This window comes from Petromyzon marinus, chromosome 14 (assembly GCF_048934315.1).
Source record: "Petromyzon marinus isolate PM22_M1 ecotype Great Lakes invasive population chromosome 14, UKy_Petmar_22M1.pri1.0, whole genome shotgun sequence".
In the NCBI taxonomy this organism is placed as follows: domain Eukaryota; kingdom Metazoa; phylum Chordata; class Hyperoartia; order Petromyzontiformes; family Petromyzontidae; genus Petromyzon; species Petromyzon marinus.
In genome coordinates, this window is record NC_133680.1 from 1144264 (window position 1) to 1165784 (window position 21521).

At 56.9% G+C, this 21521-nt stretch overlaps 1 protein-coding gene across 5 annotated transcripts in view; it reads left to right on the forward strand.

Moving 5' to 3' along the window:
* Nucleotides 1-5886: 5886 nt before the first annotated feature.
* Nucleotides 5887-21521, forward strand: part of LOC116942482 (ELKS/Rab6-interacting/CAST family member 1-like) — a 100776-nt gene continuing 85141 nt past the window's right edge. For all 5 annotated transcript variants that reach the window (XR_004402790.2, XR_004402791.2, XR_004402792.2 and 2 more), the window contains exons 1-4: nt 5887-6365; nt 7352-7672; nt 10039-10148; nt 11447-11819. Coding sequence is in view for 1 of the 5 variants with exons in the window: in XM_032954472.2 (XP_032810363.2) it covers nt 6021-6365; nt 7352-7672; nt 10039-10148; nt 11447-11819 (1149 nt within the window). In the remaining 4 variants the exon portion in view is untranslated. The remainder of the gene's footprint in view (nt 6366-7351; nt 7673-10038; nt 10149-11446; nt 11820-21521) is intronic.

Sequence of the window (21521 nt, forward strand, 5' to 3'; positions counted from 1 at the left end):
TCATCATCACCACCATCACCATCACCACCATCACCATCACCACCATCACCATCACCACCATCACCATCACCACCATCACTACCATCACTACTATCATCACCACCATCACCATCACCACCATCACCATCACCACCATCACCATCACTACCATCACTACTATCATCACCACCATCACCATCACCACCATCACCACCATCACCATCACCACCATCACCATCACTACCATCACTACTATCATCACCACCATCACCATCACCACCACCACCATCACCACCATCACCATCACTACCATCACTACTATCATCACCACCACCATCACCATCACCACCATTACCATCACTACCATCACTACTATCATCACCACCACCATCACCATCACCACCATCACCACCATCACCATCACCACCATCACCACCATCACCACCACCACCATCACCACCATCACCATCACTACCATCACTACCATCACTACTATCATCACCACCATCACCACCATCACCACCATCACCACCATCACCATCACCACCATCACCACCATCACCACCACCACCATCACCACCATCACCATCACTACCATCACTACCATCACTACTATCACACCACCATCACCACCATCACCACCATCACCACCATCACCATCACCACCATCACCACCATCACCACCACCACCATCACCACCATCACCATCACTACCATCACTACCATCACTACTACATCACCACCATCACCACCATCCACGCCATCACTACCATCACTACCACCATCACACCCACACAAACACACCATAACCACCATCACAACCATCACTACCACCATCACTACCACCATCACCACCATCACCACCATCACCACCATCACCATCACTACCATCACTACCATCATCACCACCATCACCACCATCACCACCAGCACTACCACCATCACCACCATCACCACCATCATCACCACCATCATCACCACCATCACCACCATCACTACCACCATCACCACCATCACCACCATCACCACCATCACTACCACCATCACCACCATCACTACCACCATCACCACTATCACCACCATCACTACCATCACTAACCATCACAACCATCACTACCACCACCATCACTACCACCACCATCACCACCATAACCACCATCACCACCATCACTACCACCATCACTACCACCATCACTACCACCATCATCACCACCATCACCACCATCACTACCACCATCACCACCAAAACCATCATCACCACCATCACCACCATCACTACCACCATCACCACCATCACCATCACCACTATCACCACCATCACTACCATCACTACCATCACTACCACCACCATCACTACCACCATTACAACCACCACCATCACCACCATCACCACCATCACCACCATCACTACCATCACTACCATCACAACCATCACTACCACCACCATCACTACCACCATTACAACCACCACCATCACCACCATCACCACCATCACCATCACCACTATCACCACCATCACTACCATCACTACCATCACAACCATCACTACCACCACCATCACTACCAACATCACAACCACCACCATCACCACCATCACCACCATCGCCACCATCACAACCATCACTACCACCACCATCACCACCGCCATCACCACCATCACAACCATCACTACCACCACAACCATCACTACCACCACTACCACCACCATCACTACCACCACCATCACCACCATCACCACCATCACTACCACCACCATCACCACCATCACTACCACCACCATAACCACCATAACCACCATAACCACCATCACCACCATTATCACCACCATCACCACCATCACTACCACCACCATCACCACCATAACCACCATAACCACCATCACCACCATTATCACCACCATCACAACCATCACTACCACCACCATCACCACCATAACCACCATAATCACCATCACTACCACCACCATCACCACCATAACCATCACCACCACCATCACTACCACCACCATAACCACCATCACCACCATCATCACCACCATCACAACCATCACTACCACCACTACCACCACCACCATCACCACCACTATCACCACCACCATCACCACCACCATCACTACCACCACCATCACCACCACCACCATCACCACCATCATCATCATCCCCACCACCACCATCATCCCCACCACCACCATCACCACCACCATCATCATCACCACCACCACCATCATCATCACCACCACCACCATCACCACCATCACCACCACCACCACCACCATCACCACCACCACCACCATCATCATCACCACCACCATCACCACCACCACCACCACCATCATCACCACCATCACCACCACCACCATCACCACCACCATCATCACCACCATCACCACCACCACCATCATCATCATTACTAACAACCACCATCAACCACAACCATCGTCGCGAGCGCGAGCACCTGCATCGCGTCTCGCGAGGGGGCGGAGGGAGGGGGATTGCTGCCTGCGAGGGGAGGGGGGCAGGGATGTGTCGGAAGGCCCCGTGTGGATCATCTGCCCTCCGCTGCGATGTTAGACTCTGCTGCTGTTGTTGATGATTTGTTGTCGGTGTGTAATGGACGCGGGGTGCTGTGTGCTCGGTTTGTTTCGCGCGAGACAAAGGAGAGCGCCGAGGCGAATGTCCCCGTGCGGCTGCGACCGCAATTCGCATGCGGGCAGCGCGCGCGCGCTGCGCGGCACGGGAGCGTGTCGGAGGCGCGCCCGTCCCTCCATCGCTCTCCTCCCCCCTCACTCGCCCTCTCACCTCGTCGTCACGATTCCTCATCATCATCATCATCGTCCCCCTGTACCCTCATCATCTGCTTGCTTCCTCAATGCCTCTCTGCCTCTCTCTTCCTCATCCTTCTTCCTCCTCCTTAGCCTTTCCGATATTCGTTCTCCTCCCTCCCTTTGCTTCTTCCCGACATAATAGGAGGCTTCTGTTCGCTCTTCATCAGTGTCACTATCATCATGCTCCTTCCTCCTCCTCCATTCGCTTTTCATCATCATCATCACCACCACCATCGTCCTGTTCCATAAGCGCCTTCTCTTCCTCCTTCTCGACATGCTCCCTGCTCCCCCCTCCCTCCCTCCCCTCTTCCCCCATGCCCCCTCGCCCTCGCGTCGTTATAGCGATGAGAGCGCCGCTCATCACCACGGGACGCGCGCGCGCGCCCCTCCACTCACGCGCGGGCACCGCGCCAGCGGGAGGGGAGGGGCCAGCAGGGAGCACACGGTCCATGGAGGAGGGGGGGCATGGGTGGCATGGGGGGCATGCACACCATCGTGGGGTCGGTGGAGGGGGTGTAGGGAAGGGGTCGCGCCGTTGACCTCAACGCGTGGCCTGGACGCCCTTGAGCGCGGGGATGATGGAGGCACAGGCTGAGGGGGGCCCGTGGGGGGCGGCGGGGGGGGGGTCCAGTCAACTCCCCTCACCCACCCAACCCACTCGCTCTGTCAATCCTTGTCGACCCCCCATCCCGACGACATCGCGTATATCCCCCGCGCCTTCCTGACCCCCACTGTCTCTGTGGCAGTGCTGAACACAGCGAATCGGTTTTGGAGGGGGCAATGTATTGATTAGTTCCATCATCATCATAGCCATGATCGATCCACCGCTGGATGGGTTACGTGATATCGGTTTCCGGCAGGCCGTGACTTTTAATCAATCTCTTCTTCGCGTCGAAATGCGTGAATAACTGATTGATTAATCATTTTTGTTTGGGTCAGATATCGTAAATAAAATGTTTGTCGTAACTCTCCCCCCTCTCCGAACGACACAGCAAATTAATAAAGTTGTCACGTGAACGAACGTGACGATTTATGTCTGCAGCAATGTCGTGAAGCAGTAATAATGCAGTAATGCGTAGTAAGTATTATAATAATGATGTAGCGCCGGGCGCTGACATTGGTGTGCGTGCGGGTGCTGAGTGGATTGTTGTATCGCAGCATCGTGAGGCATAGCGGCGGATTGGGGAGACTTTGATCCAGCAGTGGATTGAACATGTAGCTGATGACGATATCCATATTTGTTGATGATTATCGCGCGTGTGTTGGGAGCGATAGCGCGCTGCGCTATGAACCTGGCGACCCGGGTTCGATTCCCGCACACGGCCAACACCAAGTGACGATTATCTGAACCGGTCCCGGGCCTCCCCTAGGTCGACTCAGCCTCAAATGAGTACCTGGTGCGGTGTGTAAACATTGCCACTAGGGAGACAAAGGCGGTCGGGCGTGGTGCTGGCCACCCACCCCCTCGTGTACCGTTCCGGCCTTCATAGGTGCTCGCTAACAGCACTTGCCCCTACAGTCTGTTAAGGCTATACGGGGGATCTTTGTCTTTATCTTCGTGTGTGCTTGTGTGTGTGCGTGTGTGCGTATGTGTGTGTGTGCCTGTGCGTGCCTGTGTGTGCCTGTGTGCCTGTGTGTGCGTGCCTGTGTGTGCGTGCCTGTATGTGCGTGTGTGTGCCTGTGTGTGCCTGTGTGTGTGCCTGTGTGTGTGTGCGTGTGTGTGTGCGTGTGTGCGTGTGTGTGCCTGTGTGTGCGTGTGTGTGTGTGTGTACGTGTGTGCGTGCTGAGCAGGGATGACCGCGACCCCGCGCCGCGACCTCCCGGCGCGCCACACCCGGCGCTCCCCCGGCCCGTGAGGTGTGCGGGTGCGAGGCTCCGGCTTCAGTAGCAGGAGACGCAGCGGGAGAAGGGGCGGAGTGGGAGCAGAGGGAGCAGGAGGAAGAGCAGCAGGAGGAGCAGGGGGAGCATTTGCAGGAGGAGGAAGAGAAGCAGCAGCATCAGCAGCAGCAGGGTAATCAGGAGCAGAGGCAGTTCGAAGAGGAGCTCGAAAAAGCAGCGAGAGAAGCAGCAGTTGGAGCAACAGGAGGGGAAGCAGCAGCAGGAAGGGTTCAGTAACATCAGGTACAGCAACAGTTGCAGAAGTAAGATAAACAAGCAGCGGCAATATAGGAAGAGCAGCAGGAGGAGTTGCAGCAGCGGCAGCAGCAGGAGGAGTTGCAGCAGCAGCAGGAGTAGCAGCAGCGGCAGCAGCAGGAGGAGTTGCAGCAGCGTCTGCAGCATTATCAGCAGCGGGAAGAGTAGAAGTGCAGCAACACGAGAAGTAGCGCCGGGAAGAGCGGCTGCAGCAGTAACGGCAGGAGGAGCAGAGGCCGTAGTAGGAGCAGCAGGAGGAGCAGCAGGAAGAGCAGCAGGAGGAGCAGGAGCAGCAGGAGCAGCAGCAGGAGGCGATAAGGATCGACAAAGCAGGATCAGCTGTAAGAGCAGCAGCAGGAAAAGGAATTGGGCAGGACTCGCCACGTGACTCTCCACGGGACCCTCCACGGGACTCTTCACGGGATTCTCCACGGGACTCTCCACGGGACTCTCCACGAGACTCTTCACGGGACCCTCCACGAGACTCTCCACGTGACTCTCCACGGGACTCTTCACGGGACCCTCCACGGGACCCTCCACGGGACCCTCCACGGGACTCTTCACGGGACCCTCCACGGGACCCTCCACGTGACTCTCCACGGGACTCTCCACGAGACTCTCCACGGGATTCTTCACCGGACCCTCCACGGGACTCTCCACGGGACTCTCCACGGGACTCTTCAGGAGACTCTCCAGGAGACTCTCCACGGGATTCTTCACCGGACCCTCCACGGGACCTTCCACGGGACCCTTCACGGGACCCTCCACGTGACTCTCCACGGAACTCTCCACGTGACTCTCCACGGGACTCTCCACGAGACTCTCCACGGGAGTCTTCACGGGACCCTCCACGTGACTCTCCACGGGACTCTTCACGGGACCCTCCACGAGACTCTCCACGGGACCCTCCACGAGACTCTCCACTGGACTCTCCACGTGACTCTCCACGGGACTCTCCACGGGACCCTTCACGGGACTCTCCACGGGACTCTCCACGGGACTCTCCACGTGACTCTCCACGAGACTCTCCACGGGACCCTTCACGGGACTCTCCACGGGACTCTCCACGGGACTCGGCGGAGCCATGTTCGGCAGCGGGCGTTCTCTGGGGCAGAGCCCGGCGCGCTCCCCGCGGCTGCCGCGGTCTCCCCGCCTCGGCCACCGCCGCGCGGGGAGCACTGGGGACGGGGCGGGCTCGGGCCGCACCCTCTCCATGGAGAACATCCAGTCGCTCAACGCGGCCTACGCCACCTCGGGGCCCATGTACCTGGGCGAACACGACATGACGGGCCTGCACGCTTCGCCGTTGCCCGTGAAGAGCGTCGTGACGCTGGGCCGAGGGCCCGGAGCGCTCCAGGCGCGCCTCTCGTACGGCGGCCGCGTCACCACCATGGGCAGCAGCCCCAACATCGCGGCGGCCAGCGGGCAGGTGGGCCAGATGCGAGCCAGGTGTGTGTGGTGGGACAGGTGAGGGTGAGTGGGCTGGGTGTGTGTGGGTGGGACAGGTGAGGGTGAGTGGGCTGGGTGTGTGTGGGTGGGACAGGTGAGGGTGAGTGGGCTGGGTGTGTGTGGGTGGGACAGGTGAGGGTGATGGGGCTGGGTGTGTGTGGGTGGCACAGGTGAGGGTGAGTGGTCTGGGTGTGTGTGGTGAGACAGGTGAGGGTGAGTGGGCTGGGTGTGTGTGGGTGGAACAGGTGAGGGTGAGGGGGCTGCGTGTGTGTGGGTGGGACAGGTGAGGGTGAGTGGGCTGGGTGTGTGTGGGTGGGACAGGTGAGGGTGAGTGGGCTGGGTGTGTGTGGGTGGGACAGGTGAGAGTGAAGGGGCTGGGTGTGTGTGGGTGGGACAGGTGAGGGTGAGTGGGCTGGGTGTGTGTGGGTGGGACAGGTGAGAGTGAGGGGGCTGGGTGTGTGTGGGTGGGACAGGTGAGGGTGAGTGGTCTGGGTGTGTGTGGGACAGGTGAGGGTGAGTGGGCTGGGTGTGTGTGGGTGGGATAGGTGAGGGTGAGTGGGCCGGGTGTGTGTGGGTGGGACAGGGGTGGGTGAGTGGGCCTGGTGCCCACTCATCCAAATATTGTTGAGTTTTTATGAAACAAGTGGGAGGAAACCAGAGCACTCGGAGAAGACACACGTGTGCAAGGGGGCAATACTCAATCCCCGTACAGATATAAACAGATGACGATTAGTTCAATTGCTGCACTGCCTTCTCCTGGCGAGCCAGGGTACGGTACCTCCTCGACGCCCGCTGGAAGGGACTTTTACATCATCTGTGCGGTGATCCACCAACCCTCACCTACACCGTTCCAGGCCAGGCGAATGATGAGAATAATCACCAGCAGTCCCCACGTCCCTTGCACGTGACAGTCCCTCCCTCCCTCCAGCCAGCAAAACTTGTTTATAACACGATCTCCGTGTGCAGGTGGAAGCTCTGCACGCAGCCCTTGGGGAGCTCGCGGGACCCGGAGGACTGGGACTGTCCATGCACCACCACCACCAGCAGCAGCAGCAGCAGCACGTGGTCCGGCCGGGTGCGCAGGGCCAGCTGAAGGAGCTGCTGTGCGAGAACGAGGCTCTGAGACGAGAGCTGGACGCCAAGGACAACAAGCTGGGCTCCTCCATGAACTCCATCAAGACGTTCTGGAGCCCCGAGCTGAAGCGGGAGAGAGCGCTGCGCAAGGAGGAGGCGGCTCGCATCGCGATGCTCCGCGAGCAGCTACGGGTGGCTCAGGACGAGCACCAGGTGAGCACGGAGAGTGTGGATCAGAGGCAGAGATCCCCCACCCAGATAGCCCGCACAGATCCTTGGGGCGAGCGCTGCCAGGGAGTAGCGGCCGTCAAGGCCGCGCCATCGCACCGAGCGGTGGGACGGCGGTTGGCGCGCTGCGCTACGAACCCGGCGATCCGAGTTCGATTCCCCGCTCGCGAACAAATGACAGTGGCACGCGCACACGCACGCAACAAAGATCCCCCGTGTAGCCTTAGACTGTTGTGGCAAGCGCTGTTAGCAAGCACCTATGCAGGCCGGCACGGCACGCAAAGGGATGGGTGGCCAGCACACAAAGGGACGGGTGGCCAGCGCGCATGCACACACAAGGAAGCGGTGTGGCCAGCAGCACCACGCCCGACCGCCTTTGTCTCCCCAGTGCTGATGTCTAAACGTCACATCTACAGACACACGAAGACACACACACACAGATGTAAACACGCGTACAGAGAGACGCACGGAGACACACGCAGGCGCAAAGGCCGCAGAGACCCTCCGGGGGTCCTGCACATCCCTGGCACGTGCCCCCCACCCCCGCCCCCCTCTTCTGCACCCCTCCCCTCGCCTCTATTTATAGAGCTCACTGCGCGCGCTCTCCCGACCCAATTATAGCGCGAGCATCCCCTCGGCTCCCCCCCCCCGCCCTTAACACCTCCCACCTCATCATCCATCCTGTGACGCCATCTCCCATCCTCTGACCCCCTCCCCCATCCTCGGAATGCCACCAACATCTTCTGCCCTTAAACGTCCCCGTATCTCCAACCCCTGAAACCCCCTCCACCACCTCGTCCACCCCGAACTCTCCCTCCCCCCGTCTCCCCCCACCACCCCAACTACCCCCCCCCTCCATCCTCACCCGCGGACCCCCATCCATGAGGTCCGCAAGTCCAGTGACACCAACGTCACCGCGTCTCGAGATGACTTCCTTCTGATGAGTCACACAAAGACAACCATGGGCGTGGTGCAGCCGGTAGTGAAGTATGGCCAATTAACGGCCAGCCGCTAGTTTGCTGTCTAATTGCGGGGTCTGTAAATCGTTGTTATTGTTGTTGTTATTGTCGCGGCTGTCTCGATTAAGGACGAATTAGCGCACGACGGGGTGGCCTGGCCACCCTCCTTGCCCCGGCCGGCTTTGTCTCCCCACTGTAGATGTTCACACATTTTCTCAAGGTTCTAATTTTAAGGCTGAGTCGACCTACGGGAGACATAGAACAAGCCTACATCTTCACCCCACACACACACATAAACACAACGCCCTACTCTGACCCCCATCATCATGAGTGCTGGAAGCATCGTGTATGCATTGTGTAAGCATTGTGTAAGCATTGTGTATGCATTGTGTATGCAATACACGTGCACACTAGATAAAGGCGCAGCCGTGCAATTGCCAGCTCTCGCCCCTGCTGGCGGATGAGCCTGCACTGGATGGTCCCTCCAGTGAGTGCTTTGGCCGACTCCCCCAAACAATACCATGAGCGCGTGTGATGCTTTACATATTGTTTACCATATTCTCCGGATTATAAGACGCACCTCTCCCCCACACACGCATGTGAGAGCAAACGTTTGTGGGTGCGTCTTATAATCCGGTAGATGTGCGTGTTGCGTGTGACCAAATTTGTGTAACATTGACGCTGGGTTCATGTTTGGGGATGATGCTCCTGCTGCTTGGCTGTAGTGCAAAGCACAAACAACACATTCCGTGTCAACGACACTGCGACCTTAAAAGGAAATGTATAAAATAGACGACGTTTCGGGCAATGGACCTCCTTCCTTCGTAATCCTGAGAGGGCAGAGGTAGCAACACTTGAGCACAGCGCAACACTGCCATCTGCTGTACAATGCTGGGTACTGCACCATATCCAGCACGGTGCATCATCATCCATCGGTTGATCCACTAAGAATGAATCGACTCTAGAGATCGCGACACGCGGAGCGAATCGCGTGCGTGAGGAATAAGGATTTGATGTCTTATGATTTGTGCGCGTTGGACGTGATTTGTTCACGTGACGATGATGCTGATGATGATGCTGACGATGATGACGGTAATAACAGTGAAGTCGACGGTGACGCTGATGACGCTGACCCTGATGATGTTGATGCTTCTAGATTTGAAGTTTTCGTGACTGCAATGATCCATACTCTTTGGTTCTTTCGGTAAAGCCACGTAGGTAAAAAAATAAAAAATAATAAAGTTAATCAAATCATGACGTTCCGGGCGCAACACAAGCGTCCGTCATCATGTGTGTACAACCGCAGCAAGAAACGACTACTTCAGCAGTTACTTCTTGCTGTGGTTGTACACACATGATGACGATGTCGATGCCGTGTGTGTGTGTGCGCAGACCATGCAGATGACAGTGCACGCCTTGCAGGAGGAGCTCCGCTGCTCGCGCGACCTCACGCCGCTCTTCTCGGCGGACGGACGCGCGCGCTGCTCGGGTCCCGGCGGGAGGTGAGACTCACCTGGCCCCCACCCCCCAGGCCCCGAACTCACCTGGCCCCCCACCCCCCACCCCCCAGGCCCCGAACTCACCTGGCCCCCACCCCCCAGGCCCCGAACTCACCTGGGCACACAGTCGCAACGCGTGAGACACGAGCCGTGTGTGTGCGTGTGTACGCACAGGTGCTCGCTAACAGCACTTGCCCCAACGGTCTAGCGAGGCTATACGGGGGATCTTTGTATTTGTGTACGCATGGCATATGCATGCAGGGAGCGGTGGCGCAGCGGTTTGCGCGCCGCGCTACAAATGTGCGTGTGTTGGACTTACTTCGCACCATACGTAGCCAACCGTTGCTCATCGGAGGAGGTGTAGGGACACGAATCCGACGACCCGAGTTCGATTCCCACTCACGAAGAACACCTGTAACGATGATCTGAACCGATGCTGGGCCTCCCCTAGGTCGACTAAGCCGCAAATGAGTGCCTGGTGCGGTGTGTAAACATCGCCAATAGGGAGACAAAGGCGGCCGGGTGTGGTGCTGGCCACCACCCCCTCGCGCCCCGTGCCAGCCTTCAATTGGTGCTCGCTAACAGCACTTGCTCCAAAAGTCTGTTTAGGCTATATGGGGGATCTTTGTCTTGTTTATACGCATGGCACCTGAGCACATCCTAACGCACCTGCGAACCCCTGCGGGACGTGAAGGCACCTGGGAAGCATCTGATGACGCGTGCCCATGCCACGCTTGGACACCTGTGAACACGCCAGACACACCTGTGAGCTCTTGAGAGTACCTGGCCACGCGTGGTCGCACCTGAAACCATACGGACGCAGCGGACTGCACCTGGACACAACGATGCACCTGTCGGCTCCCCACCAATGCCACCCCACCAGCACTCGCCGTAACGTCTCCCCCTGCCCCTGCCTCCCCAATGTGACCGCCAGCCTTTCCCCCGTGACTGCCACCGCCTCCGTGATTTCCCCACGTGACCAACTCTCCCGTGACTGCCACCGCCTCCGTGATTTCCCCACGTGACCAACTCTCCCGTGACTGCCACCGCCTCCGTGATTTCCCCACGTGACCAACTCTCCCGTGACTGCCACCGCCTCCGTGATTTCCCCACGTGACCAACTCCCCCGTGACCGCCTCCGTGATTTCCCCACGTGACCAACTCCCCGTGACCGCCTCCGTGATTTCCCCACGTGACCAACTCCCCCGTCTTCTCCCCTCCTGTCACGACTGCCCCCCCCTTCCGTGACTCCCTGCGCCTGCGTGTGACTGCCACTGCCGTCCGTGACTGCCTGGCCCCAGCGCGGGGGACCTGCCCTCGGAGGAGAGCGTGCAGAGGCTGCGAGCCGAGCACGAGCGCCAGGCCAAGGAGCTCTACCTGCTGCGTCAGACCCTGGAGGAGATGGAGCTGCGAATCGAGACGCAGAAGCAGACCCTGGGATCGCGCGACGAATCCATCCGCAAGCTGCTCGACATGATCCAGGAGGGGGGAGGGGTTCGCTCCGGAGGGGGGTCCTCGGGGGTCGGCGTGGACCCCCTCTGCGACGAGGGGGACGGCGGCACCACCGAGGGGGAGGAACGGGCGCGGCACCAGCTGGCGGACGCGGACGCGCAGATCTCTCGTCTCCAGCTAATGCTGGAGCAGCGGGAGAGGGAGAACCAGCAGTGCCGAGAGGTGGGGCTTGGGCGGAGGGGGGGGGGCATGGGTCACCCACTATCACCACGACCTCCGACCCCAACCTCGGTGGAAGGAATGATGGAGGGCGTGATGGAGAGGGTGATGGAGAGGGTGATTGTGGTGTAGACGATGTAGGAGGGTGTGTGATGATCATCCTCGCCTGCCATCACCACCTCCACCACCAGGAAATCTCTCCCCAGCAGTGCGGGGCCGAATCGCACCACGAGGGGGCGCTATCGCCCCACGTGGTGCGCGCCAAGCGGCTGATTTCTGGCACATCACGGGGATTCATTGAGGCGGTTCACGATTAAAATGGGATACAGGGGGCCCTTTGGGGGGGGGGGGGGGAAGTCGGGGAGGGGGGTGGGGGCAGGTGGCGGGGTGTCCAAATACAACGCACAAAGATCCTGCATATAGGCCGATACGACACACGAGGGGGTAGGTCGTCAGCACCACGCCGTTCCGCCTTTGTCTCCCCAGTGACGATGTTTACACACACGGCACCAGGTGCTCATTTGAGGCTGAGTTGACCTAAGGGAGGCCCAGAATCGGTTCATATGCTCGTCATCCGGTGTTGGCCATGAACGGGAACACAGCTCGGTTCGCCGGATTCGTGGCGTGGCGCTAAGCGCTGCGCATCCACTCCCTGCTCACCGTTTTATTGTGAGCCCCCTCTCTCGGCACCCATCGCAGCCCCCCCCCCGCATTAGAGCCCCCTCCCGCTCCCCCATCCTCTCCACGGGGGAGGATTTCACACGGGGGGGTCCCTTTGTAACGGGGACCCCACTGCGAATGCCCCGGATGTCGCACTAGGGGTTAGTGAGGGGGGTAGAGAAGGGGATGACCCCCCCCCCCCCACCACGGGGACCCCCACGCACGACGTCACTCCGCTCACCGTGACGGCGGTGGCGATGGTCGCGGCGTTCTGGAGACGAGAATTGGTGGATCACGCAGAGATCAGTGAAACTGCTAAACCCTCCTTGGCTCAGGTAGAGAGAGAGACGAGCACCAGAGATCGGAACAGCAAGTGGGTGCGTGTACACGACTTCTGGCGATGTTACAATGATGTCCCCACGCATGCATGGGGGTACTCTCCGGGAATTCATCTACACTCCGATACCCCCCTTGAATTGCCAGCTGCAACCCCCTCACGCCCCCTCACCTACCAACCACACCTACCCCCTAAAGCACCCCAACCCCCTCACACTCCACAACCTCCACCCCCTCACACCCCCATTCCTAACCCCCTCTCGCACATCAATAATGCAGGATGGGAGTTGGGTTGCGACGGGGAGTGGAGGTCTCCCTCGTGACGCTGTGCGCCTTGTGCTGAGGGGGTCGAGCTGAGCGGTTAGGGGTGAGGGATAAGGGGACACACAGACACACTGGTACACACACACACTGGTACACACAGACACACTGGTACACACAGACACACTGGTACACACATACACACTGGTACACACATACACACACTGGTACACACACAAACACTGGTACACACATACACACACTGGTACACACACAACAACAACAACAACAACCGCCATTCGCCACTAAGTGGCGGTGACGTCACCACGATGCTTGTGCCAGGCTATGTGCACCCTGAGGCCACGTGAAGTGTCGAACGCCCGCTGGCAGGAGGTCACGGGGCAGACCCAGCAGGTGCCACAGGTCGACTGACTAAGATGACTGGCTGATGCACCACCTGTGCCCCCTACTGTGCCAACCTGCTGTGCTTTAACCACCCGGCGCTCCGCTCGTTGTTGTGAGCGTCGCTCCTCCGCCCTCCGTTGTTGTTGGAGGGCGACTGCCTCCAACGGCCCAGTAGCGTCCTTCACGAGCCTCCTCCACAGAGGCCGATCTTGACACCGCTGGTACCAGTCATCGGCAAGTCCACTCAGCTCCACGTCCTCCTGTACCACATCACTCCATCTTTTCTCTAGCCCGTGCCGCGCCCGCTTAACCCTCTCGATCCGGCCGAACAAAAGCTGTTCGGCATGCGGTGGCTGGGCATGCGGGCTACATGACCCAGCCATTGCAGCCTTCCCCGCCGGAGGAGCTCACCGATGGGACCTTGCCCAGATCTTTCAAGGATTTGTGAGCTCCTCACACAATCCAGTCTGGTTAAACCCAGGATGGATCGTAGGCAGGCCAGCCTAAATGGTTCTAACCGGCGAAGATGTTCCATTAGGGGGGTCCACGTTTCGCAAGCGTAGAGAAGGGAGGGAATGACCGTGGCCGAGAAGACCTGAAGCTTAGTGCGGAGCGACAGACCAGGTAGCTTCCACACAGCGCTACGCAACCGATGAAAAGATATTGCCGCTCGACTGATTCGGAGTGAGACCTCTGCTGTTAAACTGGAGCCAGTCATAAGCACACTGCCCAGGAATGGGAAACTCTCCACTCTCTCCACAACTGCCCCATCACCGATTGGGAGTTGTGGGGGTGAAGTGTCCGATGGTACAAAATACCCAGGCAGGTGCTTAGTTTTGGTGGGGCTGATGGTAAGGCCCCACCTCTTAGTGGCACGCTCCAGTCTCAGCAGCAGCGGCTCCAACTCCTCCTTTGAATGAGCAGCTATTACCAAATCATCGGCATACATAAAGTGGTTGAGCAATTGGGAGCCATCCCTTGACCGCACCCGGGCATCGATCAGCCTCCCATTATATCTGTATCATATGGAGATTCCCCCGGTACAGCTATTGAAGGCTTCACGAACTACGTGGTCAAAATAGATGTTAAATAATGTGGGAGCCAGAGGACATCCCTGTCGCACCCCAAGGTGTACAGGGAATGGCTCTGACTCCCGGCCACGTAGTTTTACCCGGGCTCGCTCACCATCATGAAGGTCCTTAATGATCGTGAGCAGAGGGTCAGGTACTCCAAAAGCACGAAGAACAACCCAGAGCCCAGGCCTACTGATGGTATCATAGGCCTTGACCAGGTCAATAAAGCAGAGATGTAGGTCTTGTTGGAACTCCCTACACCTCTGCTGTAGCAGACGGACAGAAAATATGGCATCTGTGCAGGACCGCCCTTTCCTGAAACCGCATTGGGGCTCCGCAAGCCTCTCCTCAGCGTGCCTGGCAAGGCGATGCTGAATAATCCTTGCCAGGACCTTTCCCGGCACACTGAGGAGTGAGATGCCCCTGTAGTTGTTACATTCTGTGCGGTCCCCCTTCTTAAAAAGGGGGACCACCAGGGCATCCTTCCAATCCTGCGGAACCCGTCCAGTGGTCCAGACCGTTGTTATGATGTCATATAGGGCAGTCTGTGCACAAACGCCACCCTCCCTCAGCACCTCGCTTGGGAGATCATCTCTGCCCGCTGCCTTTCCTGGTCTCAGACTCCGGATCGCCTTCAGTACTTCCTCAACAGATGGCACCTCAGCCAGCCACTTACAGGGGGTGACTTCTTCCAATATTTGAGGCACCGCAGCCTCAGCAGGGTCATCCTCACTTTGTGCCACGATGTTTTCCTGGCTGAGGGGTTTTCCCTCCCCCAGGACCTCACAGAAATGCTCAGCAAATCTGCAAACCTGTTGCTGGGGGTCGGAGATTGGATCACCGTTTTTTCCCCTAATTATGGTAATAGGTGTGGCGCTGCAGGTTACTTTTTTGATGGAGTTAAATAGAGATTTGTGATCACGGGCCACTGAGGCAGACTCCATCTCCTCAGCAACCGGCGACCACCACCCATCCTTGCAGCGCCTCACGGCTCTCCGAACATCCGAGCGAAGGCTGCGGTAAGCCTCCTCATTCTCTGACGTGGGATTCTGTAGCCGATGACAGTGGGCCTGTCGCTTTTTCTCAACCATCCTGAACACCTCCTCTGTCAGCCAGGGTCTCTGGGGAGGTCTGGACCGCGTACCCAAAGCAGCCATTGCAGCTGCATGAGTCACAGTTCTAAACCTCGCCCATTTACCCTCGACATCAGGAGGAGTCGGGGACGATGCCAATCCCAGCCGCAAGCGATGATGAAACTCTCGCTTGCAACTTTCACACACACTGGTACACACACACACACTGGTACACACACACACTGGTACACACACACACACTGGTACACACACACACACTGGTACACCCATACACACTGGTACACACATACACACTGGTACACACATACACACTGGTACACACACACACTGGCACACACACTGGCACACACACACACACTGGTACGCACACAAAGATCCCCCGTGTAGCCTAACAGACTGTAGGAGCAAGTGTTGTTAGCGAGCACCTATGAAGGCGGCACGGCACACGATGAGGTGGATGGCCAGCACCACGCCCGGCCGCCTTTGTCTCCCTAGTGGCGATGTTTACACACCGCATCAGGTACTCATTTGAGGCTGAGTCGACACGCACGCTGGTACACACACACGATTACGTAACACATACGCCGCTTACATAACACATCCTAGACATCAACAGCCGCAATTTGCCACTAAGTGGTGGCGACGTCACCACAGCCCTTGTGCCAGGCTAGGTGCACTTCGATCTCGTCACGTGAAGTGTGCAAGGCTCGCTACGAACACGAGGAGGTCACGTGACAGACCCGGCAGGTGCCGTGGGTTGACTGGCTGAGATAACGGGCAGGTGCACCACCTGTGCTCCCCACTGTTTCACCTTGCCGTCGTTTAGCCACCTGCTGTTTTGCTCGTTGTTGTGAGCGTCGCTCCTCCGCCCCGCACTGTTTATTGGTGGGCGACTGCCTCCCAATTGCCCAGTAGCAGCGTCCTTCCCGAGCCTCCTCCGCAGAGGTCGATCTTGACACCGCTCGTACCGGTCATCGGAATGTCCACTCAGCTCCACATCCTCCTGTACAGCATCAGCTCCATCTCTTCTCTAGCTCGTGCCGCGCCCGTTTAGCGCCCCCCCCCCCCTAAACGGAAGCTGCTTGGGCATGCGGTGGCTGGGCATCCGGTCTATACGACACAGCTAACGTAGTCTCGACTGCCAGAGGAGCTCACTGATGATGTGGATTGTGTCCAGATCTCTCAAGGATCTGTGAGCTCCGCACACGATCCAGTCTGAGTAATCCCAAGGCTCCGCTGCTCGCAGACGCACAGAGAAGACAGGCCAGGACTGTGGCCAAGATGGCACGGAGCTTCGTGTGGAGCAATCGGCTAGACACATTCCACATGGCGTTATGTAACTGATAATAAGATAATGCTGCCCGTCCGATTCAAAATGAGACTTCTACTGCCAAACTGGAGCCGGTCATGAGCACACCGCCCAAGTATGAGAACTCCCACCTTTCTGCAATGCCTCATACTCACGGGGAGTTGAGGGGGTGGAGAGGTCGAGGACACAGAGTACCCAGGCAGGTGTTTAGTCTTAGTGGCTCGAACTCCAGGTCTTGCAGCAGAGTTCCCAACTCCTTCTCAGAGTGAGCAGCAATTCATTACCAGGACATTGGCATTTTTAACCTGGTTGAACAATAAGGAGCCCATCCCTTGACCGTACCTGGACATCGATCAGCCTCTCATTGTATCTGCACTATGTGGTCTAAAATATGTGAAAGTGTATGGCGTCCGAGGACATCCCTGTCGCACCCGAAAGTGAATAGGAAATGGCTCTGACTCATAGCCACGCAGCTTTACCCGGGCCTGCCGGCCCTTAATGATTGTGAGCAGAGTGTCAGGGACTCCAATATCACGAAGAATAACCCAAAGCCCTGGCCAATCGATAGTATCATAAGCCTTGGCTAGGTCAATGTAGGTCTTGCTGAAATTCCCTGCACCTTTGCTGATGGACAGAGGATATGGGGTCTGTGCAGGTGTTCGTGGTGACTCGTGGCCAAACACTCCTTGGCAGATCCAGTGGACCAGAATCCCCACTCAGGGAGCCTCCACAAGCAAGCGGCAAGCATTGCGGCTGGCCACATGGGGAAGAGAGGCTGCCATTCCATTGGCAGGCGGTGGACTATTGCCGCCTGGACCTCGGGGATTTCACTTCCAGTCACCACGAGGGATTGGACAGGCCCCATTCGGGACAGGATAGCATCAAACAACAGGGGGTGGTCAATCTGAATAAGAGAATGAAGGAAGCTTGGGTGCGTGGCAGTGAGGTGTGGGAAGCCGTGAGTCCCAGAGGGCTGTGGGCTCACCTCCCCATCAACATGAGGTGAGGAATTGTGGTGGTGCTGGACTATGAACCCCACAGAAGATGAGTGTCCGTAGAGGGACGCAGGCAAGGATGAGGAGGCAGATGCCTTCTATGATCTCCTGTTGCAAGTGTTGGCTAAAGTGGCCCCTCGGGACAGGGTCATCTCATTAGGTTATTTTAATGCCAGAGCGGGTCATGACACTGGCGATTCCGTGGGATGGTTGTAAGGCCATGGGCCAGATCAGCACTCGCACACACACACTCGTACATAAACACACACACACACTCGTACATAAACACACACTCGTACATAAACACACACACTCGTACTTAAACACACACACTCGTATATAAACACACACACACACTCGTACATAAACACACACACTCGTACATAAACACACACACACTCGTACATAAACACACACTCGTACATAAACACACACACACTCGTACTTAAACACACACACTCGTACATAAACACACACACACTCGTACATAAACACACACTCGTACATAAACAAACACACTCGTACACAAACACACACTCGTACATAAACACACACTCACTCACTCCTACATAAACACACTCACTCCTACATAAACACACACTCACACTCCTACATAAACACACACACACACTCGTACATAAACACACACACACTCACTCGTACATAAACACACACACTCCTACATAAACACACACTCGTACATAAACACAGACACACTCACTCCTACATAAACACACTCGTACATAAACACACACACACTCACCCCTACATAAACACACACACACACTCGTACATAAACACACACTCGTACATAAACACACAGTCGTACATAAACACACACACACTCGTACATAAACACACACACTCGTACATAAACACACACACACACTCCTACATAAACACACACACACACTCATTCCTACATAAACACACACTCGTACATAAACACACACTCGTACATAAACACACACTGCTACATAAAGACACACACATTCGTACATAAACACACATACACACACACTCGTACATAAACACACACTCACTCACTCGTACATAAACACACACACACACTCCTACATAAAAACACACTCGTACATAAACACACACTCACTCGTACGTAAACACATAGTCGTACATAAACACACACACACTCGTACATAAACACACACACACACTCGTACATAAACACACACTCACTCGACATAAACACACACTCACTCGTACATAAACACACACGCACACCCACTCGTACATAAACACACACTCATAAACAACACACACACACTCGTACATAAACACACACACACACTCGTACATAAACACACACACTCATAAACACACACACTCGCTCGACATAAACACACACACTCACTCGTACATAAACACACACACACTCGTACATAAACACAGACACACTCGTACATAAACACACACACACTCGTACATAAACACACACTCACTCGACATAAACACGCACACTCACTCGTACATAAACACACACTCATAAACAACACACCGACACTCACACATAAACACACACACACTCATAAACACACACACTCACTCGACATAAACACACACACACTCACTCGTACATAAACACACACTCGTACATAAACACACAATCACACACTCGTACATAAACGCACACACAAAGATCCTCTCGATCGACTTTACAGGCTGTTGGAGCAAGTGCTGTTAGCGAGCACCTATGAAGGTCAGGACGGTACACGAGGGGGTGGGTGGCCTGCGTCACGCCCGGCCGTCTTTGTCTCCCTCATGACGATGTTTAAACAACGCACCAGCTACTTATTTGAGGCTGAGTCGACCTAGGGGAGGTCCAGGACCGGTTCAGATGATCATCACTGGTGTTGACCGTGAGCGTGAATCGAACTCGGGACGCCAAGTTCGCAGCACGGCACGCTAACCACTGCGCCACCGCTCCGCACTCTTGCACATACACAATCACACACCCATTCCCAAGCACAGCATTGACACACGCACCTTTACACATACACACACACTCGCACGCTCTCACTCATTACGCACACATGTCCATACTCTTTCTCACGGATACTTTACATAGTCCCAAACACACTCACACACACGCAGAATTTGACACACAGCTACACACACGATCACATACTCACCTAATCACACATTATACCTCTCTCATGTTGCACACATACACAGCAACAAAGATCCCACGTATAGCCTCTTACATACTGCTGGGGCAAGTGCTGTTAGAGAGCACCTATGAAGCCTGGAACGGCGCACGAGGGGGTGGGTGGCCAGCACCACGCCCGGCCGCCTTTGTCTCCCTGGTGGCGATGTTTACACACCCCACCAGGTACTCATTTGAGGCCGAATCGACCTAGGGGAGGCCCAGGACCGCTCTACACACGCACACAAATCGTCCACCACTGCCTGCGCTCGGCCCCTACCTTCACCACCTCCCCCCCTACAGATTGCCCCCACCCCCTCGCCCACTGGCCCCTCCCCTCCCGCCCCGCGGCCTCCATCTGGCCGTCACGTTGCGTTAGAAGCCGCTCAGAGTTTAACTGCGCCCGAGCTGATTAATTAAAGCCAGACCTAGGCCGTCTCTTCAGCTTAATGCCATTTACTGCGCCATTACAAGCAAGCCCTACCTCCCTCCCTCCCACCCGGCCACAGGTCTCCTCTCCCTCCCTCCCTCCCACCCGGCCACAGGTCTCCTCTCCCTCCCTCCCACCCGGCCACAGGTCTCCCTCCCTCCCACCCTCCCACCCGGCCACAGGTCTCCTCTCCCTCCCTCCCTCCCACCCGGCCACAGGTCTCCTCTCCCTCCCTCCCTCCCACCCGGCCACAGGTCTCCTCTCCCTCCCTCCCACCCGGCCACAGGTCTCCCCTCCCTCCCTCCCACCCGGCCACAGGTCTCCCCTCCCTCACTCCCTCCCACCCGGCCACAGGTCTCCCCCTCCAGCCATGCAGCCATTGCACAAGCAGGCCGCTCGCCAGTGCCGTAATCCTCCAGCCAGTGCTGTTGGTCGGCAAATCAAGGGGGCTTCCAGCCAATCCTCTATCCCAGGGGTCGGCAACCTGCGGCTCCTTAAAGAGCCTCGTGCGGCTCTTTAAGGAGCCGCTTCGTGACCGTTCTTTAATGAGGACCGCATCCTGTCGCGTATTCACCACGCGGTGCATTGCGGCTCTGAGTTTTTTTTGTACCAAATTCGGAGAAAAAAAATTCCCTCCTTGTTATTTCGGTTTCCGACCCCTGCTCGAGCCAGTCCTGTGAGTCAGCCAATCAAGGGGGCTTCCAGCCGATCAAGGGGGCTTCCAGCCAATCAAGGGGGCTTGCAGCCAATCCTCGTGTCCGTCCACTCGACGGTGTCCCCGCTCGCTCTCTCTCTGCCTCGGGCGCGTTCCCCTCCTCCTCGCTGCCGTTCCGTGATTAGTCTCGACCACCGGGCAGCGCGGAGACGCGGGAAGGTGAACTCGAACAGCGAGTCACCGGCTCGGCATTAGCGGCTGCTCGACGTGGGGCTGTGCCAGTAGCCCCCCATGGCCAAAGCTACGAGATCACCCCCCTTGAC